Raw genomic sequence first — 26,057 nt, 5'->3', positions numbered from 1 at the left:
TTCAAGCGGGTCTACGTTACTAGACTACATTGCACAGAATGGTGCATTATGGGTAATGAACCTGGCCAGATTTGAGTAATTGAGGACCTGAGGTGGTGCTCTAAAGGCTGCTCATTCATATTTGTTTTAAAAGACATGGCAACTGATTGACTAGTTTTGCAATGGGTAATACACTGAAATGATACCAAACAAATCCAAAGAAAAATAACACTTTACTCTGTTGCAAGATAAAACAATAAAATCATCTGAGATCCACATCTTGTTTCTTTCCAGATCCCATTTTTTATTAAAAATTTCTTGTAATGCATGCTTCAAAAGTCAGATGTGGTTACATTGCATAAATATGATAATAAGAATAAGTTATCCATACACAGACAGCAAGATGTTTTCAATAAATTCACACAAACTTGAATATCTTTCTCTATTATACATTTCAAGTTAACTTAAATAAGAGAACCAAATCGGTTTGGCTGAAGAACAATATGTCAATTACATTGAAAAAGAAAGGAAATGAACAAAATTGAAATGAACATAAAATAAGCATGAAATTAAAATGAAATATTTGGTTTTGAACCAGTTTTTTTCTTTCTGATCCATGATGCACACTTCTTCCAGTGCATAATGGCATATCTCAATATTGGGAGAAACATACATGCACTTGCATATTCGGGACAAAGGGACCTACAGCTTTACATCCTTTCACTGGCAATGAAGGAGAATGGATAACAGAATATATGTATTTTTTGTATGTGTCATTATTCATGGAATATGCTGTAGTCTATTGTGAAGTCTTGGGCTGTATAATAAAAGTAGATCTTTATGTCATACCCGAAAGTATAAGCTACGAGTTTCTAAAATTCTTGATTTTAATGGCAAAAAAAAAATCTTAATACGGTATACTCCTGAAACTGCAAGCATAAATAGACTTATTATGCATTTTACATTCTATGAATTATTCTGGGATTTTGGTCCCATATACTTCCACGTATCATATCATCCAGGTCCAAAATATACTAATTTTTTTTCTTACAGATCTATATGTATTTGAGCCAGTTAAACATGGCCTTTTGTGGTAAGAGCAACATGGTGGCTAGTGCAAAAGCATCAAGCTTAGAACATTGAAAGACATTCCCTTTAAAGAACATCTATATAGGATACATAACAGAACTCTATGGTAAGTTCTTGTGCATTCCATACACCGGTACTTCATTTTAAGCATAAAATTGTTAACCAATCCTCTACCGATTGCAAGTGCTGAAAATCAAATCCAGAGAGGTTTCATATTTCAGGTCGCACATTGCAGATATTAAAAGGGGGTGTTTCACCAATTAAGTCTAACTAAAAAAGTCAAGTTTAAGAACCGCTGCACAAAGTATGACAATTTGTGTATAATCTTCTTGATGAATATGCAGTCATCTGCTCCGTCTGAGCACAACCTAACCAATGCCATGATATGTTATGAAAAATCCCTGGAATTCGTAGTTCAAAAAGGACTGTTCAAATGATGTGGTTGTCTTCAAAATAAAGCTATAAAGTTATGAAATATACCAAATTGCAAGAATTCATGATTTACCGAGATATTCAAAAGCCTAATGAGGCGAACAGGAAAACATGTCATCACGATATTTTCATTAATATATCTATACCAGCACTTTCACGTAATAATAAACTTGGTCTTTTACAAATAACATGATAGACAAAGAATATAAAGCGTAATATCAGTCAGCTTTAACTGCCTAATTTAAGTTGGGCAAACTTTTGTGCCATCTCTAAAACTTTGTCAACAACTCCCGTTTGATCTCCCGTGGCCTGTGCTGACACGTCGCGACCTCCGCCCTTTCCTCCCATGATGCCTGCCACTTCCTGCACCCATTCGTTGGCCTTTAGTCCCTTGCTCACTGCATCCTGTTGGGAGTGAATATAATTCAATCAGTATTCAAGCTCGACTTGATTAGCAGCGATATTTTTTCTGGGAACCAGCATCTCTGCTGCATTAAGTTTACAATCAATCATAACTGAAAGTTACAATCAATCAAAATAATGATTGCTAGTAATCCTAGAAAATTCTAAGATGCTAACACTACAAATTCTTAAATCAGAATCCTGCTTTGGTGCAAGCCTTGTGGTTGAAGTAAAGGAATTGAAACTACTTTTATTCCTACACTACAGGAATGTTAGAAATACACATAGACTGGGATCTTTTATTTTTTGATATTCATACCACTATTTGGAACTTGGATGGGATTCTACAGGCTGGAATGTCAAACAAAATGCTATGGTAATTTCTTTGAATATCTGATCGGAATGGATCATGTAGTGTGCCCCAAGCTTTAAACAAGTCAAGACAGACCTACCTTGGGAACTTGGGCCAGGCATAGGATCTTGCTGGCTTCCTGATCCACGCTGACAAGCATGGCGGAGGTCTTGGGGGGACTTGCTCTTGAATTCCTTGAGTGCAGCATCCAAGGCTTTGCTGTTGGAGCCAGCCTCTAGTCGTGCCACAAGGAACGGGATGTCAGGGTTGCTGGCAATCAGCTCCTTCGCTTTCTCCTTGGCCTGGTGGAGAGATTTATATAAGATATCTATTCACCTTTCTTTTTGTACGTTCATGTGTGTTACAACGGTAATTACCATCACAAATCTATAATCCAGGATGTAGCTTTTTTTCAAGGAGGGTATTTGACCGAGAAATTTGACAAGAAAAAAAAAAGAAAGAAAAAAAAAGAAGGGTTCACTACAAAATGAAGGCAGTTTGGGGTTGGCACTAAAATATGTAGGTCATTTCTTTTTTGTTTACTTGGCAATGGCAGCCCAAAGGGGGGAGGGGGGGGGGTTAACCCCCAAAACACGTAGATTTGCCACTGTAATCAATAAGCATCATGACAGTCCAACAAATTGTGGAAGTAGATCTAGATCTATAGGAAGAAAGACAAGAGCACTTTAAAAAGCAGGGATTGGACAATTACTATCATCCCCTTTGGTCTCATGGATTAAGAATCTATGCTTACATTCTGTAGCATCTCAGCTTTCTTTGCTTTATCCATATCATCAAGGCACTTCTTGAGCTCTTTCAGTCGGTTGCGCATTGTATCTTTCCTCCACTGGGGAACTATCGCTACATTCAGATCCTGAAAGAAAAATAAAGTTTAATTCAAAGCACTCCGATAGTTTTTCACAAATCGCCTACAAACAGATATTTACTGTAAGCAGAGCTAAAATCTTGTGCAACCCAAAAAAAGTAATAATGGTAAAATAATAACAAGTCTAATAATTATTCTGCAAATTGTCAAATTAAAATTTGATTCACAAACATCATATAGACTAGATAGAGCACAGTGATATTAGATGAAATAGATATTATAGCCTGAACTGGAAATTGGACAAAATGGTTCATGGCTCAATGACAATAAGAGCACATAGAGGAGATAAACTAGGATGAAAACGAATGGAAAGAAGACAAAGCGAGGTGTCGACCAGTCTGCAATTTCAAATGAAAAATACCCCTCTTTACTCACATTTCCAAGCTCATAAACAGCCTTTGAGAGTATTTTCTGAGTCAATCTAGCTTCTTTATCTTGGATCTTGGCAGCGAGAGCTTCTACCTGCTTTTCTAGGCCTTCTGCACGAACATTTGCCTGAGAGAAAAATATAAATATTTAAGAGAGCTCATTTTCCAATACTTTTGAGAGCTGAGGAGTCAATAACTTCACAGAATTTGCACAATCTAGTAAAATTTGATATCAAAATGCAACATTTACCTTCAAATCTGGACACATCGTTTCCAACATCCATAAAAAATTAAATGATACTATAAACGTAGATGGCAACATCCTCAAAGTCAAATGCTCAACAAAGACATTCCATTTCCCTTTCTTTGGCAAAATGTTCCTGTGGAAATCATCTCCATTTGTCATGAAAAGTCTACAACCATAGAAAGTTTGTGTTCAGACTCCTAGGACTTTTGCAAAGAGAGTTGTGTTTGAACGCAAGTTAAAACAAAATCAAGGACATATCCCTTTCATTAGCTTCTGCAGGCCTGCCAACAGGAGTCCCAATCACGCAGCACGAATTTTTCTGCTCTATGTCAGGTGTGACCGTGTGTCTCCTTCACTTTTTTAAATCAAGCCATGTTCAGCATTCTTATATTTAAAGATTGAGAAATTACAAGTGTTGAAAAATTATATTACTCTTACATCCATATACACAACACACAAATACATGTTTGGGCTTAATATAATAAAAACTTGATATTTTTTCTATCTTTCCTAGATGGAAAAAAGGAGTGCTCCTCTATTTGGTGGATAAAAAATCTTAGAAAAAGGAGTGGCTGGCAAGCCTGCTTCTGATTGGCTGAAATCAAACTTGCATTCGATCGCAAATCTTTCTCTTTCCACGAGACTAACCTTATCAGCATCTTGTCCAGTGATGGCCACTATCCTTCGGATTCCTTTCGCTATGGCTTCCTCAGATGTTATAACAAATGTTCCTATGTCACCAGCATTGCGGACATGGCTGAAATAAAGAGGAAGGAAAGTTGTGGGTACAATTTTTGTGAATGTCAATTGTCAATGTGAGTGACCTGCCAGATAGAAATATATATTGTTTGATACTACTGATAATATTTCAAAATGTAAGCATCAAAAGTCAAAACCCTGTCAGCCATAGTTCATGAACTGCACTGGCTGTCTTGGACAAAAGGTTTTATCTAGCATTTCATTCTCACAATAGATGAAATGGAATTGATTTTCAATGCTGCAATGTGTTTTTCTAGTGACAAAAATATAGAGCAGGTCATTTGCACAAATACCTATTCTGAAGTATTTACAACGGGTGTGGCATGAATGTTTGTACTTGCAATATGTGGAAAGGCGGTAACAAGAAGGCTTTACCAGAAAAGCAGTTGCCAGAAATTTATGCTGAATGCCAGGTAACCTAGCCTGTTGGCTGTGTAGTGGGTTACACGAATTACACCAACAGTGAAATTCCCATTCGATTATGAAGAATAAAATGCTTGCTCGAAATATTAATTTCATTCCCACATGCTTTTCCTAGTGTTGCTAACACAGGAAACAACATATGGGACCGCAATATAAACAGTTGGGCATTTTTAATAATTTTTCTGATTTAATTTGCTAATTACTCTGTATTTATAAGTTTTCCAGTAAAACTGTTTGGCAGATTTATGTTTTTTTTTCAAAATAATTCTGTGTAAGTTTTCTTAATTCTGTGAACATTTTATTATCTTTTGTTACTACTAGCAAAGTTTATTTTTAATATGATAGCTGGCAAAGCATTACATGTTGTCATCAATGTCAGGTTCTATGTTTAGCAGAGCACTGGTCAGTCTCATGAAAAGAATTTTCAAAAAGTGAGCTAAAACAAACTAGGATTCAAAGAACAGTATATCATGAATGACTGTGCATTAATTCTAACCATACTAACTAAATAATTTACTCATTATCTTTCAAAGTTTCACTTTAAATAATCAAATGCGACACAAAGACCACATAATCTACTGTATCCTTCTGACAATCACACCCAATCTTGCCTTTACAGAACACAAGGACTTACGTTCCACCACAGAACTCCACCGATGTGATGGTCCCACCGGGCCCTGCAGGATCAGCGGTCAAATCTTTGACTGGTATACCCACAGACAGGACTCGGACTGGATCGGGATAGGTCTGGAATTTGAGAAGGATCACCTTCAATTAGGGACATTCATCTGAGACTACAGTCAATGTAGCATTTTGATTCAATCAAGACCTGCGTTTCCTGAAACCAATATCCAGGTCAGGATAGGTTTGGAATACGAAAATCAATGAGTATCTTGAAACTTTAATCAGAAATTACACTATGCAAAGCCATTACACTATGCAAAGCCAGCAACCCCAACATCTAAAATGCTTTTGTTACAGTCAAACCGTATTCTAAATATGACGTATACACCTGCATGCATCATTGTCTCGATAATCAATTTGCTTCTCTTTGCTTCTGAAGGGAAGTTGTGCAAGTATTCTGCATGGAAAACTATGACAATAATGAATTTCTATAGTTGAGACTGATTGGATCAATCGGAAGATGGAACCCTGGACCTACCTCATCAAATATAGCACGTAACCCTTGGATGGCCTTGGCTTCAACGAGAGGTGTGACCCTAGCATAGACGGTTTCCTTCTTTGATATGACCTGATTGGCGATCTCTTCAGCCTCTTTGATCTGAGCTGTATTCATAGCTCCCTGAAAAGGACAATCAAATTCAATATCCTCAATGATTTATCTTGCAGCTCTGAATTAGCTGACAGGTACAGATCTTTAACAATGAATGAAAATAGATGTCTGACGGGTCAGGTTATATATTTCTTTAGGTTGCACCTGAAGGTGAGGTGATTGTTGATCTACCACTACTACTAACTGCTGCTACTACTACTAATAATACTTCTACTACTACTGCCGCTACTGCTATTGCTACCACCACCACCACCACCACTAGAATATCAATAATACAGTAATATTTATATCACGGATGCACAAAATGGGGAAATTCACAAACACAAATGTGACCGAGATAAAATAAAGGCCTAATTTTATGTCTAATGTATAATTTCATGTTAAAATTTGTACTTGCCTTAGCACTGAAATCAAATCGGAGCCTGTCTGGTGCCACAAGTGATCCTCGCTGGTCTGCCTCACCTAGCACCTTGCGGAGGGCGAAGTTCAAGACATGAGTCCCAGTGTGGTTGCTCATCACCGGCCTTCTTCTCACCTTCAAATGTTGAAGATATATAAGAAAATTATGGGCATATCACTTTTAGTGGTAAATATTTCAAAATGAATTCGTACAGAATCCAATAAAATTACCACAAAAAGTCTTTGTGTATGAATAAAATAAACAAGTGGAATGCCTCTGGCCGTCTCACCTGCATCACGCGGTTCAATATAGCAGCAGTGCTGACTTTGCATACTACTCTGACTCGCACAAGATGTTCAGTGATACATGGTTACTCTTATGTCCTCTTTTTATGAACTAGACCAATAAACTTACAGAGATATGATGGTTATTCAACAAAAAACCCCAACATGGCCAAAGTTCATTGACCTTACATGACCTTTGACCTTGATCATGTGACCTGAAACTGGAACAGGATGTTCAGTGATACTTGATTACTCTTATGTACAAGTTTCATGAATCAGATCCATAAACTTTCAAAGTTATGATGGTAATTCAACAGATACACCCAATTCGGCTAAAGTTCATTGACCTTTGACCTTGGACATGTGACCTGAAACACGCACAGGATGTTCAGTGATACTTGATTACTCTAATGTCCAAGTTTAACGAACTAGACCAATAAACTTTCAAAGTTATGATGGTATTTCAACAGATATCCCCGATTCGGCCAAAGTTCATTGACCCTAAATGACCTTTGACCTTAATCATGAGACCTGAAACTTGCACAAAATGTTCAGTGATGCTTGATTACTATTATGTCCAAGTTTCATGAATCAGATCCATAAACTTTCAAAGTTATGATGGGAATTCAACAGATATCCCCAATTCGGCCAAAGTTCATTGACCCTAAATGACCTTTGACCTTGATCATGTGACCTGAAACTTGCACAAAATGTTCAGTGATGCTTGATTACTATTATGTCCAAGTTTCATGAATCAGATCCATAAACTTTCAAAGTTATGATGGGAATTCAACAGATATCCCCAATTCGTCCAAAGTTCATTGACCCTAAATGACCTTTGACCTTGGTCATGTGACGTGAAACTCATGCAGGATGTTCATTGATACTTGACTAACCTTATGTCCAAGTTTCATGAACTAGGTCCATATATTTTCTAAGTTATGATGACATTTCAAAAACTTAACCTCAGGTTAAGATTGCGATGTTGATTCCTCCAACATGGTCTAAGTTCATTGACCCTAAATGACCTTTGACCTTGGTCATGTGACATGAAACTCTAATAGGATGTTCAGTAATACTTGATTAACCTTATGGCCAAGTTTTATTAACTAGGTCCATATACTTTCTAAGTTATGATGTCATTTCAAAAACTTAACCTCAGGTTAAGATTTGATGTTGACGCCGCCGCCGCCGTCGGAAAAGCGGCGCCTATAGTCTCACTTGCTTCGCAGGTGAGACAAAAATGTGTCAAAGGAAGAAATTGTGTAATTGCAACATGTTGGATAGATTCTGAGAATATATTCTTACAAACAAGATAATGGTTGGTACAAGAAAGTACAGATCACATCATTCACAATACAGTACTGAGTGACATCACACATTAAAGTCAGTTGTGCGCTAGCTTTCATTAGGAGTAGATTATTATTTGTTAACCCAAGACAATGTTAAGGCAATGTAAATGCCTGTTCCAGTAGTAATGTTGTAACCCGCAAGTGAAAACCCGAACCGTACCGTCCCGTATAATCCAATAATTTGCAAGCGGGACCCGCTGACCCGTCGGGTTTTAAACCGCAAGTCAATTTATCTTCGAAAAATGAAACATTTCTGCAATCCCCACACTATACAAATCAGGAAAATATATGTCTACTACTACCTAGCCTAGAGTGAATTTACTTACAATTTGCAAATTCGCCTTTCATTCCGGAGAGAAAATGTTTTTGGGGTGACTTTGTACCACGAAATGGGTCCACTCTGATCTCGAAATTGAAAGCATTACGCAATTAACGCCTCAGATCGGAGCTAGCAAGCCGCAGCTCAGCGCGCTAGCTAACCCAGGCTGCCCGGGCCCAGCAAGGATCGGCAGGCGGCAATGTTGATTTTCAGTCCAGGTCGGTCGACACTGCGACTCACAACAATCATAATTACAATATTCAATTCTATGGGACCTCGTCTATAAAGTAATCAAAATTGCAATAAATACCTGGATAATGATACAGTCAATTTTTTCTTCACGTTTATCTCTATATTATTTCCTTCTGTTTTGTATTTCATTCGATAATATGGCCGCTAAACTCGATGTTCAGTTTCCCGTCGCCCGCGTTATGAAATTTGGCCCGCGTTTGAAAATCAAATTCTGAAAATAAACTATTTGGATATAGATTCAAAACTGATTTAAAACATTAATATAAGCTTTTCAGTAAGACAATTACTTGTATATCTTGTAAATACCTGCAAATCTTTGCATTCTTTTTGTGAATGGAATGACGCTGCATGCTCAACCATACCTCGAGGGATGTTCGTGCAGGCTCCACTCAACAACCGTAGAAGTGGTGGAGCCTGCACGAACATCGCTCGAGGTATGGTTGAGCTACCTCAATAAATCCCAAAGTCTAGTAACCTCGCGTTGGTGAGTTATCATACGGCCTAGTACTCATCCAAAATAACTTATCTTATTTGCTAATTATAACTTAAAAATCATTTGTTTTATTTTTCCAGGGGATGAGTTAAATATCAGACAAAAAATCATCAAAGCTTAATCTGTTACAAGGCCGACGGGAGACTCACCCACGTACGCATTGGCGCTTGTGCTAGCTAGTCTGAGCTCTGTCTCTCTGCCAGAGCTCTGGGGGACAATTCGCTCTGTAAAGGCCTCAATGATGGTGATTTTCTGCTTCAGACAGAGTTTATATTTCGGGTATATTTTTCAAAACTGCCAATGAAGTTTGATGATTTCTTCATTGTCATGTATATTTAAGTTATTAATGAGTTCATTCTCACCAAATTTAGACTCCCCCATAGAGAAATACAATTTTCGTGGAGATCTGCGTTTTCAAAGAACTTCAGGAAAAGTAAGGGTATGTGGGCCTTTATTACATGGCCAAGTACTGGAATTAGATGGAGTAAAAATTAGATATTAAATTCATTTATATCAAGTTCAACTCACAGTCTCACCCACACAAACACACCCACATCCAAGATTCTAGGCATGAAAAAAACTTTAAAAATCATACAATATTAAACAACAAGTAATAATTAATTTAATAAGTGAACAGGTATTCCTCAAAATACAAAAATGTAGCATTTGAAAAGAGCCCCTGAAATATTGCCAAAAAAAATGAAAATGGAGCCCCCCCAAAAAAAATGATTAATTTTTCCCTGGCTTCAAGTTCAATAATAATAATAAAGTGCGTTAAAAGGTTACAAAAGGTCAAACTTTCATCTTCTGAAAAATAATGAATAATGAAATCGGTTCCTCATTATGAGCTGGAAAAAATGGGACGGGAAACTCAACATCGAGTTTCATTGGCCCATGCGGTTGCTTTTGACTGCGCTGCATGCACGCACTACTGCACTGGCCTGAAAGAGAGCAACTCGATGTATTTATCATGTTGAACTGTCTCAGACTCAGTCCTGTTCACTATTCACAAGACAAAAATACGCCGGCATTTTAAAAAGGAAATATAAATGTCTCTAAAAGAATCTGCCACGTAAGAAGCACATGATCTTAACTCAATTTTCACTGTGAATGTTTTTATTATGCGTCGTTTATTCTCCCTTTTTTTCGCATGACGGTCTGCGGGTTTGAGAATGAACTCGGCCCGCAACCCGCGATCGGAGGCATACCGGCAGGTTAACCCGTACCGCAACGGGTGCGGGTTACAACAATATCCAGTAGCATCTACTAGTCATAAATCTTGATCTACCATGGCTCAACTGCATATGATTTATATCAAAATGGTGTCAAATTCCTCATGAAAACAGTCAACAAATCCCTCTTTAACAAAAATTAAGAAATCTTGTAAAAGATTTTTACCTCATCAATGTAGAGATTCAGCTTATCTCCAACTCTGATTTTAGTTGTGTCTCCGACGGCTGATACCTTTCCAATGTGAAGACAGTAGCCTCCTTTCACTTGGACATTGGTTACCCGGAACTCTACATCCTTTTTGGAGGAAAGATAGAAAGAGATGGAGATGTAGAAAGGTGTAGAAAGAACAGAAATTATAAGACAAGGTTATTAATGGGTATATGTTGATTATCTTTATGACTGTTGTTATCATCATGATCATCAAATTTTTACATCACTTTCTTCATAATACTCACCATTATCAACATTATAACCATCAGAGTGACTCGACCTTTTCTTCCTCTTCTTCATCATCATGATCATCACCATCACCATCGTCACCATCACCATCATCACCATCATCATCATCATCATCATCATCATCACCATCATCATCATCAGCAACAATTTCTGATCCCTTATATGTGGTACCTTCCTGAAATGACTTGGCTCTGTATTAGTTCATATGGAAAGTTACATTGCTCTCAAATCATCATGGCTTGAGAAATTCACAAAGTGAAAAAAATGTGGGTCTGGTATACAAAAGCTTATTTAAGAGGATCACTTAACAGTCAAGTTCTTACCGTGTCTCCTTCTTTCTCCATGAAGCCTTCATCATAGATCTGACCACCAGACTCTGCATAGAAGCATGTTTGGTCTAGGAGTACTCCACAGTCTTCCCCATGGCTGACCTCCTCAACAAACTGCCTATCCTTCCTTAGAGCTATCACTGTGCCTACCGTTGACTCAAAAGCTGCATAAAGAAAAGTAAGATGAAAAAACTTTAATGTCGCATCCTTTTGACCTTCCTACTCCAAATTCAAGCTTGATTAATATTTTAGTGTGAAATATTCACACACTAATCTGCCCATCATTTTTGTTATCATGTCATCACATGTAAACTAATCTGAAAATAATGAGCTGTTTAGTTGATCTTCGACCTGCAGGCTCCAAATTCACAATTTATTTTGTGAAGCAATTTTTCACATAGGACTTACAGAATATAGTTGAAAGCGTTTCGCTTACATCCAGAAATGCCAAAATCAAATGTGAGAAGTGAAACTATTCCCTGCTACATAATTACCACAAAAATAAAACTACATCACCAGTGGCAACTGTCATACAGGAATGACTCCAAATTCTCATTTATTTTATTTTCTGAATTCCTAGGACTTGATGCACTTGATGGAGAAAGGATATCGAAACATTAGTTGCTGGAACTTAAAAACAAACACACATGCATCATGGGACAGACTTGTCAAGAATTTGGAGGCTTGGAGATCTCCTGTGAACAACTCACCAGTGGGCTGTTTCATGAAGCACCTTGTCAGTGATTTCAACTGACAAATTTGATCTCAGCCAATCAAAAGCAAGGATCTCAGTAGCTTGTAACAAATAGTGAAAATCGCCATTTGTTTAACGAAATGCTCCCCATGTCTTGGATAGAAGGGATAACAGCCAGGGGGGATGATGAATGACTCAGACTCCTATATCAAACTATCTTCGTAACTAATGTACCTGTAGTGGCAGCATACAGTTATTTCACCTGCATTGCACCCACTTGATCAATGAAGAAAGACATTTATGTACCATTTTTACGAGGCAGCCATTATTTTCAAGTTTAAAGATAAATTCTAGTATTGGTAACGATCTCAAAATGACTTTTTACAGAATCTAATATAATGACCACCCAAGTGTCTGGTTGTATGAATAAAAAATATGTGCCGAAGGATTCTGGAAGAAATTGTGTAATTGCTGAGAAATAAGCAAAATAAGCGCGGATTCGGTCACTTCCGTCGGGTCTTTATTCCAACAATAATAATACACTGTCCCACGTGTTCCTATCTGTGTTGGTGATCTTCAGTGTGAACATTTTTCAGCGTAGATTTCAAGATTTCACAAAGTTCAGTTTATGTAACTATACCAGATCTAGATCCTCGATGATATACTGACAATTAAGCCTGGTTTTACAGACTTTCTCATGAAATCAGTGTTTACTGCAACTACTGGCATTTCTCTTTAACCGCTCACGATGGTGGTCTCCTGCATTCGTTTAAACTGATATTTTCCTTTAATTGAATAATGCGTCTTGTTGATATTTATTTTTCATTGCTTGATTATGACTATTGTTTTGTAAAACTTAAATGTATCACATTTGTAGATGTTATGTTGCATATTTATCTTTAATGCAGAAATAAAATAAAATCAATCAATCATTGGAAAGTTCTTGAAATCAAGGTCAATTATCACCATATCACTGTAAATCTAGATCTACTTCACTTACATGAATCTAACTCTGTGAAATCATTTAATCAAAGCTGAAGATAATGATCACACTGAAAATCACAAACACAGATAAGCACATGTGAGACAGCATTTTAACACCTAGATGGAATGCAATGCTTTTTATGCCCGATTTCTCATCAATTACACAGCAATACAACCACCAGAATTATTTGGCACATATTTGCTAATTATACATACAGACGCTTCGGTGATTACTCTAAAGAGTTCACTTTGAACCCATGTTTAGATTATTGTCACAAGTGGAATCTACACTGTATGTTAAAAAAGACGCATTTACACCCCTATCGCCATCCCCAGAGAAGACTTACTGTATGAGCCATCGTTGCTCTCGTACTTGTATTTAAAGGAGTCATTGGTTGGAGGCACCTTCCTCTTCTCTTGTAATTCATTGATAGAATGGACATCAAGGCCGATGGTATCATCCACACCTGAGCCCTTTCCTTGTGATAGTAACTACAGAGAAACAAGAAAAAAATACAGAAGCAGAAAATAAATGAGTTTAATGTTTTGGACTTTTGGCATCCTTAGAATTTTGTCTTATCTGATACAAGTTTCTCTTGTATGAATTTTACCAGTGTAGATTAGTATGTTCATTGTATTTGCTCCTTATTTGTATATCTATTATCAATAATTTGTATGTTGAACACTGAAAATAAATATAATAAAATAATCCGCAATCTAAAGCCCAGTGCACACTATGCAATCCGATGCGACACCATTTTAGAAATAAATTGCACTTTGCATTAAATAAGAAAAATCCAAGAAGTAATATTAGTTCATTTGAAGTTTGACATGATGTGTATATTGATATGGGATTTGTAATTAATCGTTTTATTGCATTCAATGGCTTTACTTTCTGTAACAAACCCAAGAGTTCATCTTTTCAACACATACTGTACCTGGGCTTTCTTCTTGGCCTCTTCATACGCTGCACAGTCAACAGACATCCCTTTCTCTTCTACCATGAGACCGGTCAGATCCACAGGAAACCCATAGGTGTCATACAGTAGCCATGCTGCTTGACCTGGGTCACGAAAGGTTCAAAAGGTCAAGGGTCAATTTAATAAATGTCAATAAAGCATTATTGAAGATCCACAGGGAACCAATGCAGGAAGATATCGCACAGAAGCCATGCTACTTGACTGAGGTAATGACAGGGTCAAAAGGTCAATGTAGCACTCAAATGTCTGAACTCTTGATGTGATATTGATTCAGAGCAACCTAACCATTTTTGTGTGTTTCATAATACTTGTGTGAAAGTTATGCCACTATTGTGCCATAACTCCTTCATGTTAATAGTTGAGATAGAACTGAATTTGTACATTTCATAATACATGCGTGCAAGTTGCATTCTTCTTGTGATGTTAATCCCGAGAGAATGGTCGACCAGGGTGTACTCAACATCATGCATTAATTCAAGTGTTTTTCTTTGAAAGGGATTTAAAATATCACTTTAATACTAAATTTCCTGGTATCTCAATGATTAATCTGTGTTATTCCCTGCACTTGGGATTCATCTTTCACTGGTTTGTTAATCTTTCAATCCTCACTCACGGCTGTGCTATCTTGTATGTCTTATGAAAAGATGTCATCAAACGAGCAGCCTCTCATGATAATGAACATGGGTGAAGCATTGTGAAACACACAAATTGAATGTAACTCAAGACATGCCCCATAGAAGTGAATCATTTGATGGTTATATTTCTTACCTGGTAGGACTTTGCAATCAGGGCCAAGTCGAGAGATGGTCTTCTCCAGTACACGGCGCCCTCTATTGAGGGTCTTGAGAAACTGAGCCTCTTCCTCATTCAGGACATCCATCACCATCTGAGGATCTTTCATGACCTCAGGGAATGCTTCGCCCTGGAGAGATCAAATAATCAAGCAACATTTACAAGGCTTTTCCTAATACTGGGAATGTCATGGTGTAGTGGTTCTGACTATTGCCTATTAAATAATCAGAAGGTTGTGAGTTCAAACCCCACCATACTCCTTGGTGTTCTGAGACAGGTGAATTTATTTGCATGCAGGAAAATTGCATTGCAGTGGTGCCTTTTATCTACAATATTAAATTAAATAATTCATGAATAAATAACAATCTTGTGATTAAAACTAGGTGGATTATCAACTGCACAGTCAAAATCTATGCTTCCACAAACTGCCAGATTTGAATAATTTTATCACACACCTAATTCATACATTTTCAAATAATGACCTGTGAACCATTTGACCTCATAACCGAAAATCCTCGTCAGATCATCATCCTTCCTACATGCTTGCATAGGCCAAGATTCAATAGTTCTTTAGTTATCACAAGAATGGAAAAAGGATGGACTGACAGACAGACAACCCTAACAACCACCTATTGTGGGTGGAGAAACAAACATGATATGGTACTATTTCTTACCAATATATCTTGAACAATTGTGACAAGAGAAGCAAAGAGTCCTTGCTTGGCATTCAGCTTTTCTGTGGCGAAGCGAACAGCACGACGCAGGATTCTTCTTAAAACATAACTGGAGGGCAATACCGTATATAAAGATAAGCATTACACCACTGGTTTTTCAAGCATTTAACATGTAATTATTGATAACATAAAATAAGTCTAACAAACATTTAAAAGTTTCTATACAGTATGCTAATTGATTTCATCTACATTGGTCTTATTTCCAAATGGTAAAGTGATACTGATGAAGCAATGTTCAGTGATCTATGTTTCATTCAAGACATGGTTTGCTCATCATATCCATTTTTCTTCTCTTAGCCATCAGGTAAAAAAAAATCATCACCATGTGCATGTGAAGAGCACTTAAATAAAATCTGAACCCGCTGACATGAAACTATTTGATGATTGCCTGATAAAGCAATATTAAATTCTTGTAATCTGGTGTTCCAAACATCGGGCATCACTGAAAATATCCAAAGAGCAAACAGAAGAGCATGTTTCTAGGTGCTCGGAACTGAAAGGTGCATGTATATCTTGTTCACTCAAGATGCTTTCCATAATATTCAGAATTTCAGATGGAGGTTTTCACTTTTCACAGGGGAATTAAGAAACTATTCATGAGGCACCTATTACTTTGTGAATACCTGATCAAAGAATAGTGGACACTTGGGACATAGTCTTACTATAAAAGACAAGGCCCTGTAACATCAGGCTTAGAAAATCGATCAGAGGGCTCCTACAAATGATTACATTGATTATTGTGTATGATAAATCCTAAAGATCTGCCTGGTGGGTGTGTCATTAAGCTGTTTGTAAAGTTATACATGACTTTACGCACGACTGGAACATGTTCTTAGGTCATAAATCAATTGCATAGGGATATCACATAGCACAAGAAAGGATCACCAGTCGTGCGTAAAGTAATTCGTTTCTTGCGAACAGCTTTATGAAACACCCACCTGAGGGGTGTTTCACAAAGATTAAAGTATAACTTAGAGTCGCACTTGAATACCACGTTGCGTAAGGTATGAAAGGCTTGACTGCATAGGTCAGATCGTGTCATGAGGACGCGCACTAATGCATATCTATCAATAAGATTGCGCGTTGCATATCATGTACGCGTCGGCATTTAAGTGCGACTCAAGTCAAACTTAAATCTTTGTGAAACACCCCCCTGGTCTATTATACCATGTCTACTTACCCTCTTCCAACATTATCTGGTCTGCCCCCATCTGAGAGAGCAATGGTCAATGTACGGATATGATCAGCTACAACCCTGTATGCCATGTCAATACCATCTACATCCTCTGCTCCAACATGTCCCGTGTACTCACGGACACCAGTTGCCTGTGAAGAAATCAGCACAAGACTTACTCTTATCAGATCCCCAATCATAAACAAAAATTAACATAACAGGTGTGTCTAACACAACCTACCTTGTAGTCGTTTACCCCCCCCCCCCCCAGTCCTTATGAGTCCTAATTCAGTGCTTACAAGAGTAATGGTATTATTTCTGATTTGGGGGTTTTGGGAGGGCCTTCGTAAAAAGATCAATTATGGTGTGTCTTTCATTAACACTGAACTTTGTTAATGCCAAAGTCAAGTGCTGCTAACACAATATAACATGAAATGATAACAACTGAAGAACTGACATTCCTACCAGGTATCAATGCTCATGGCACAAAAATAAGAACAAAAAAGAAAAAAATTTCAACAACTAGAACAGGTTGTCCCTATACTTTACAACCAGCCTAAGATTATGATTAAAGTCGAAGGAATATACACCTGTAAAATATGACATCTTATTAGTGTCAGGAAACTTATCACCTTATCGTAAGTCACTTATGTCTTTCCAGCAGGAATCCTGCAAGCATTTGTTTACTACTTATCCTCTATTTTATCATCTACAGACATGGGTAATGGGCAATGCAGGAAAGCTGCTATAAAAAGATATATAGCACACTTATTGTGTGATTCCTGCCAAAAGATACAACAAAGACCTTTGACAAGTTGCCTACAGGTTATAAATTTGACTGAATTAAAATGAACAAAATATTGCCGGAAATTTAAAAAAAATGTCAAGGCTTTGGTTTAAGTGGTCCAACTTGTGAAAGGGGTGAACGATTAACAGCATCAACTCACCTTATGAATGGCATCAAAGATAGGCTTGAAAAGATCAGTGTCATAGTTAGACGACTTTCCCTGTATGACTGATGTTATCCTCTCCAAACCCATTCCAGTGTCAACACACTTCTTAGGTAGAACCTTCAGTGAGCCATCTGTCTCTCTGTTAAGATTGAAATAAAGAAGAAGATTAGAGTAAAATACTGATCAGTGTCAGTGGTTTTATCGAAATTATCTCAATTCCAATTTTACTAGGTATTACTAGTCACTTCCAATATTCTCCAACTCTTCTCCTGCCTTCAGTCAACATACTTGTATCTCATCTGGTTTACAGTCCTTCCAAGAACTCTGTCATACCTCAAAAGAGATCACTCTACTCTCTCACTTATCTGGAGGTGTTGAGGCTCAGTGGATATTTATCTGCACTTTAAACCACAAGGTCCAGGAAGAGTGGCAAATGTAAACACCTTGCCAACAGGTGCTTTGGTGGGAATTTAACCCCCGACTATGTGGTTCAAAGTCTGGACCGATTCACTCAGCTACAACTCAACAATGTTGTGTTCTAAACATGGATATGCTGACACAGTAGGATAAATATGTAGAATTACCTGTTGAACTGCGTGAATACAAGGTTCCAGATCTCCAGCACGTCAGGCACATCCATATTGACCATGGCTCGGGCATCACGATCCCCAATACGATCAAAGTGGATCTCGGTACACGGCCCACATGGCCCTACTTCTCCCATCTCCCAGAAGTTATCCTTCATGCCAAACGGCATCACACGCTCTTCAGGGATCCTGTTATATGCAGGAAAGGAAAAAAAAGGTGAAAAATTGAAGAAACCAGAATGGTAAAAAAGACATTTGGAATAGAAAATATTCTGATACAGGAGAAATAATAATTGTACATTTAATATTGCGCAATTTCTATATACTCAACTGTGCATTTCAATGTTATTATTACTACCCCGGCTTTAGCCTGCCGCAAACAGGTGCTCTGGCATTCGAGGAATTTCTTCCTAACAGAAACCCATTCACCTCAACTGGGTCGAGTGCAACACAATGTGGGTAAATTTCTTGAAGGAAAACACGACATGGCTAGGAATTGAACCCACGTCCCTCAGATTGAAACAATGCTCCTTAGATATGGAGATATCAGTTATGTCTATATCTGTGTAAGAAATATTTATCCATCTGCAAGGGTGCTTGAAGACCGTCTGTTAAACCATTTATAAGTAGTCATTGAATTTAGTACTTGCAAAATTCAAAGATATCTTTTTAACAAGTGAACAGTTAACACCTGGGTAGCAATTGGTTAATAATGACATCAATTTCATGACAGGACTTGAAGAATCTTAAGAACCATAGTTAGACTGTATAAACTAAAGTAAGACTATGAACTATAGTAAGACTTTTCAACTGAACCAGAACAACCTTTCCTGTAGTTTCATTTGTCCTGTAGCTGACAAGAATCAGGAGTTCCCTTTACAAATTTAAAAAGGATAAAGATAATTCAACTGCGAACAGCTGAATATCTATGGAGGCAGTGAGCAAGAGAGATACAGTGTAAATAACAAGTCAAAAACATGTATCAAACCTGAAACTTTAAACCCATCACTAATAATTAGTCTGACAGCAGATTCCCAATACAAGACAAATCTCCTGTGGTTGCAGCATTATTAAAAACCATACGACGAAACATGGGAGAACTGACTTCATTACTTACCCAAGATCAAGCCAGATCTGCTTGCATTCCATGTCTGGTTCAAGCCCTGCCTTGGCATCTCCTCCAAAGTATGTGATATACATCCTCTCAGCAGGGAGCTTGTAGACCTCAGTTAGCAGCTTCCAAGACATTTCACAAGACTCTTTCTGACACCATCAAATGAAAATCATAGTTGAGTTATTTGAGTCATAACATGTATCATTGGTTAGCAAACTCTTAATATTTTAAATATTCATTTCATAATCATCAAGAAAAAATTGAAGATGGAAATGAATATATTGAAAATATTTTTTTTGTAACATGAATTCCTTGTCAACAATGGGGAAATGACGACAGCAAGGTAAGCTGTTGCCATTTCACTTGTTACTTAATCAAGAGATGTAGATGCGTATCGCCTTTACAGGAGATCAATGATATTATGGCAAATTGTGTCCCAGATGTCATAATCCGACAATCACCAATTAAGTAAAAACATATCAGATAGCAGTTTGATGAAAAATAAGTCTTACCTTGAAGTAGTCGCCGAATGACCAGGTGCCCAACATCTCAAAGAATGTATGATGGTAGACATCTTTGCCCACATCATCAAGGTCATTGTGCTTGCCACCAGCACGGATGCACTTCTGACTGTTGACAGCACGGGCCAACCTCCCAAGGTCACTGTTAGGGTCTACTGTCCCTTGGAAGATTGGCTTGAACTGATGGACAAATAAGAAACGTACAATTACATACTCTACACACTTCATACATCAATCTAGTCCACAAATACACTCCTATAAGATCTTATCCAATGCAAGCTTAGTACATGTATTTGTGTCAGTCTCATACATGGGAGGTACAGTTTTTTTTTTGCATATATGCTGGTCCAACTGTTTTTGATATACAAGACTGCACTTCTGTTGATACATTTCAATGGTAATATGAGTTTATTCAATGCTTAGTGGTTTTTAATCTTAATTGTCTTAAATGTCATTGAGTCTTGTCTTTCATTTCTTGCTGTACACAGATTTTCTTCTTCCTTTCTTTTATTACGCACTGAGCACTCTAGTGGATTTTTGCATTAATATAAATCATATATTTAGCACACATGGGTAAATATTATATCAATCATTCCCTTAAAAAAGCCTGTCTTAAGACAGAATGCCCTGGTCTTTTTGTTGCCAAATACTTGAAAATTACACATTTTCAAAACAATTATTTGAAAATTACACATTTTCAAACAAATTTGTTTGGCTCTAATTATTCTTATTGATAAAAAAACACATTTTATTACAATATCTGACTTTATTTCACTTTGTCACTGTTATCACAACTGGAATTTAACTGACAGAAACTACTTAATTTATACATAGAGCCGATACAGGATAGGAGCTCAGAATACATGCAATTGTACACTCAGTGTAACTTATTTGGCCCATTGTAAGTTTTCAGTCATCAATAGTGAGCAGTAATGAATCACCCATCATTATCTCATCATCTTTTCCCTTACTCATATCTATCATCCAAACCTTAAAAGGGATCAAGTCTACATATCCATTGATGATATCATGGTTCAAGGTTGAAATTCTGTTATGGTCTGTATCTTGCCAAGCTGGCTATACATGCTGTACACATCATTTCAAAAGACAGCAACTTTAAAGCAGTAGTACTGTAACTAGTAACCATTTCAAAAGATCTCTAATATACAACAGAAATACAACAAATCTATCAAATACTATAAGTGATTATTAAGTTATGTACAGAAAAAAAATCAAACATAGGCTGCTATTAAATGTACATCAAGTTATCATCATCTTGTTTTTAAATTGAAATATTAGTACTGCACTTTTCAACTATTAACTAGAGCCCGCTAACTAAAGTCTCCAAGATTAAGTACCAGTATGTGTATCAAAAATACAAACTGCCAAAGATATATATGTTTTCAATGCCTGCCATAACTCACATATTTGACTGTCAGTTAATATTTCTCTCATATTAAACTCTCAATAAAATAATTATAATAAGTATTTCTAATGCGCACTTTCTAATGGATCATTACTCAGGGCGCTACATATCTTGGAAATATTCACAATAAAAATCATCAAACATAACATTCATATGAGGAAAAGACATGGACTTCAGCCACATCACTAATATGATTGTAAAAATATATAATATTTGACACTAGATTGGAATGTGTTGAGAGTGTTCATATTCCTGATAGTACTTGGCAGTCTATTCCATATATTGTTATATTATCCAGTTAATATTTGAAACATATTCGCTAGAAGCTCCTTTCCTGTTCCTTTAAAAAATCTATTTTTTCCAGTCAATATATTAAAATGGATATTACAATATTTCTGGAGAGCCACTGTTCGTGTTTCTGGTATAGAATAACTCCTCCCCTATACAGAAGGATTAATAAATTGATTATTTTATCATTTAAAAAATATATATATATATATGACTGTAATAACTCAGTGATATGTAAAAACATTCATTGCTGTGAACATCAAGTTAAAAAAAGTCTTACAGAGTAGGGACACTGGACAGTGAAATATATTTTGGTTCTATGATAAAACCGAATTTCCATATTACATGTAGATCAAGTATGAAACAGTATTACAGATTTTCAGACATGGAAAATACCATTTTTAAAATGGGTTGTCATGCAGTCAAGAGCTAAATGGTTGCATCCTTTCCATAATTTTAATCAATATGTCATAGCAAATACAACTAGGTTCATTATTCTGCTTGTAATTAATATTATATTTTTTTAAATACAAATCAAATATTCATTTACACAGTCTGATATTGTATTTTCTATGTTAATTTGTTTATAAAAAAGTCACAGGAAAAAAGGAGGAATATCATTGTAGGCCTACCTGTAAGGGTACGAAAGAAGGAATTATTTCTCACCTGATTCATACCCGCATTGGCGAAGAGAAGGGTTGGATCATCCAGAGGGATGACAGAAGATGACCTCCAAAAGTCATGAGGGAGATCATTCAGTTTCACATGGTAGTCAATGAAGATCTGACGAATATCTTTTGAGGTGAGACTAGCATCCATTCTTACGTTTTAATCCGTTCAACTGTATAAAGCCTAGGTGATTAAAGAATATTGATAATTTGCACCAATCTGAATAGAGTCTCTGTCTGTTTAATTATAAAGTACAGAGTATAATGTGACAGTTAAGAGGGCCTAATGGACTGATGAAAAAATAAATGCAGGGGGAATCACTTTGCCATATATACATGTATGTATTGAATTTGAAAAAAAAAAAAACTACATAGAACGTACAGGTATGTAATCTAGGCTCAAGAAAAGAAAACAGAAATATAATCTTCATGTTTGATTGTTATGCAACTAATTGAAATTTGGAAGATGATGCAATCATTGTCCAATAACATCCTCTTGAGATTCATGTTTTGAAGAAATCAACAAGCATCACAATATCACCATTTTGCAAGCAGAAATCATCAAAAATGTGAGTTAAATGTGGTACTAACCGATTCTATAGCATTTTGCCATCAATCTGTTATAAATATTTCACTTTTTGAGCTTGAGTGTTTGTTTAAATCTCCACAAAAGCTTTGGTGCGCGAAGTTAGGTCACACTTATTCTGAACAGTTTTCCAGCACAACCCGCATTCGCCGATCAGAATAGAATTTTGAGATCATGATACCGGCGAAATCCCTTGACCTACTTTACATTTTTGTCCATGATTTTATAGTTTACAATCTTGCCGTCAATGTGGTAACTATTTCTTGATTTGTTTTTGTATAAATTATGAATATTTTGTGAACAAAATTAAGCCTGATTTTTTGAAAAGTGCGCAAAGTTTGGACACCCCATCATACTTAGCTTGAATTGTATTCCCCCAAAATGAAACCTATTTTGTTAGTATGATGCCTATTCGCCATACATTTTGATGTTTATTTTGATTTCAGTTCGAGTTTTGCTCATCTGTTCGTGCTGAGATAATTCATGCACGATGAATTCATGAATGGCATTGCATCCTCATCGTTCTCGCATGTGCACTATGCTTTAATCAAACAAAATCAAAATGGATCTAAAAAGGAAAATTATGACACAATAAACGTAAAATAAACCTTGCTCTCATTAATATTTCTTATGCCCATAGAAAATTATTCAATTGTAATAATCTAAAAATAATTGATATTATAATCAATAACAATATATGAATTTAACGTTACAGCTTAATGTGAAACATTTGTGGTACATTTGTATTTTATTTCGGTTATTTTGGAAGATTATAGAAAGATTGGTATTTTATATTTTCAAGATTATTATTTCTATGGATGAAAAAACATTAATTATAGGGTATGATCTGCAAAATTCCAGCCATGTTATGTGTAATCTATTTTGTGTTATTGCTCAATTTGTTATTTATCGAAATTATGCAAAGCATATATTTAAAGGAAAAAGATAAGATGCAAATTCTTTATGGATTGAATTCAAGATTATTATGATTATTCATTTAGAATGTTTCATGTAAACAAACAAGCAAGTTCAGAATTTTGAAGAAATGTGATATTCAAAAAATTATTGCATATTGAACTGATTTGATTTTTGTGTTTCATGTGTTTGTATATATATATATCTACATGTTATTGTGAATAAAAACCTCAATTAGGAGGATAAAAGAAAAAAATTGTTTCCATTTTTAATGACGGACATCACAAATTTGTGAACGAGTATTGAGCTGCACTTATCTCGAAAAATTATGTCAGGATTGATTCTCAAACATTCAATTGCAGAAACTCTTCTCAGCTCATGATCGTAATATCACCGTAGAATACCATTTTACAATACATGACCGAGCATAGAAAATTACCTTTGATATTTTATCTACTGGTAAATTGAAGCTCATTTGTTCTCAACTCCAGCTCGGAAGAATCAATTCCACGAATATGTCATCAGTTGTGCATGTATGTGCATTGTGCTTCTTTGTGAAGCTTAGGAATGAAAAGAGAAAAAAGGGTGCATTTATGCATTTTCAGAGTATGGTAAAAGTTTAATGAATTTCAAGAATATTTTTGTGTGAAGAGTGTTGTTGTAACTTGAAGTCAATCATCCTGTTCTAAAACGTAAAACTTTAAGTTTCTTTCAAGTTTCATCAAGTATAGTAAATACTGGTAAATGCAGGTGGTTGACTGATTTTTGTATTTTATTCTTGAAGTTGAAGAAAAGATTTTGGAGTAATGAGCAGCAAAATAAAACATTATTACTATAACCTTTCTATGTTGAATTGCTGATGCAATCATCTTCAATCGGGCGGAACAATGAATGGGTGCGGTATAAATCGCACTGCTCTTTCGAACGGGGTACCGGTACCAACGCTATCGACCCCAGAGTTCAGGCAAGCGACATGCTCAGTTTGCCCATCGCATTTCGCAGCAGAAATGACACAGAAATAAATATCAATGCAACATATCTAATCCCTCTAAAATGAAATTTCTGCCCCCAAAACAATGAGAAATATCTATCCACTCATTCGCCAATCATAACTTAGTTTCATAGGAAATAAATATCGTAATAATCAGATTCTTACCCTTCCCTCAATGACAGCTGCTCTATCGGGATCGATTTTTTGTACACACGTGGGCAAATGGTAAATAACGGTGTATCGGTATACCGTATATATACGGTACGTATCGTAGTATGTAGTGCAAATCCAGTTTGTAGGGATCCCGGGGTAGGGATTCGAACATGTTGTATGCAGATGCTACCGGAGGCATTTCAATACCAGTATGTTAATCCTACTAATTAACAATGATCCTGGGGAATGGAACATATTTCCAAGCTGAATAAATTAGTCAAATTATTAATGTAAACGCATATAAACTCTAATCAGGGTCAACCATCTAATTCTGATATTCTGTTTACTGCAATCTATTTATTTTTCTTTCAGTTTATTACTTATTTCTTATCATTTTTAACCGGTACTGTATATCTCTTCAAATTTCATATTTTCATTTATTATCTATTATAAAAATTATTCCTTTACAATCACTGTCATTATTATTTTGCATTTTATCTTATCTGATATTTATACTATCATTATTATTATTCATTATTATCATTATCTATTATTATTATTTTTTTTTTGGTGGGGGCTACAAAGTAACTGTCACTCACTCTGATCTTGATAGAATCGTGCATCCTTCCAAATCTCGGGTAAGAGAATAGCGCCACATTTTTTGCAAATCAAGGCTTAATGCCCAAAGTAGATATACCATAATTCATACGTATAGGTCTATTGTGACATTCCAGTTTATAGGCACACACATATACACAACCCCCTTGCTGATATGAGTACATATTATATAGCATGCCATCAGTGATACTACATTGTAAGAAGGGGGGGGGGGGGGGGGGGGATTGAAATGCTATCAAACAAAGAACTTTAAATTCACCTAATCATGAATTATTGTTTGTATGCCTGCATCCACGGACCAATGATCTTCAGTCCGTCCTTAAAGGACAAGTCCACCCCAACAAAAACTTGATTTTAATAAAAAGAGAAAAATTCAACAAGCACAACACTAAAAATTTCATCAAAATTGGATGTAAAATAAGAAAGTTATGACATTTTAAAGTTTCGCTTATTTTTAACAAAACAGTTATATGAATGAGCCAGTTATACATCCAAATGAGAGAGTCGATGATGTCACTCACTATTTC

General features: G+C 36.2%; 1 protein-coding gene and 1 long non-coding RNA gene across 2 annotated transcripts; both read right to left on the bottom strand.

Moving 5' to 3' along the window:
- Positions 1-25,031, bottom strand: LOC121407390 (alanine--tRNA ligase, cytoplasmic-like). The gene is given in 22 exon segments (XM_041598446.1): positions 1-1,905; positions 2,355-2,429; positions 2,431-2,556; positions 3,009-3,128; positions 3,516-3,635; positions 4,404-4,512; positions 5,572-5,684; positions 6,100-6,240; positions 6,629-6,766; positions 10,730-10,858; positions 11,347-11,516; positions 13,378-13,522; positions 13,969-14,093; positions 14,779-14,932; positions 15,477-15,585; positions 16,717-16,862; positions 17,658-17,802; positions 18,248-18,439; positions 19,368-19,513; positions 19,877-20,065; positions 22,266-22,451; positions 24,925-25,031. Coding segments are annotated over 21 exon segments (2,922 nt in total). The 5' UTR covers positions 22,419-22,451; positions 24,925-25,031; the 3' UTR covers positions 1-1,728.
- LOC121407391 lies at positions 9,163-9,691 on the bottom strand. The gene is made up of 2 exons (XR_005968910.1): positions 9,288-9,691; positions 9,163-9,200 (listed from the first exon to the last, which is right to left on the bottom strand). It is a non-coding gene; the product is annotated as an uncharacterized LOC121407391 (long non-coding RNA).
- Positions 25,032-26,057: the final 1,026 nt, after the last annotated feature.

This window comes from Lytechinus variegatus, chromosome 2, assembly GCF_018143015.1.
Source record: "Lytechinus variegatus isolate NC3 chromosome 2, Lvar_3.0, whole genome shotgun sequence".
NCBI lineage: Eukaryota > Metazoa > Echinodermata > Echinoidea > Temnopleuroida > Toxopneustidae > Lytechinus > Lytechinus variegatus.
The sequence above is the reverse complement of the archived record's forward strand: the minus strand, read 5'-3'. Positions and strand labels throughout refer to the sequence as shown.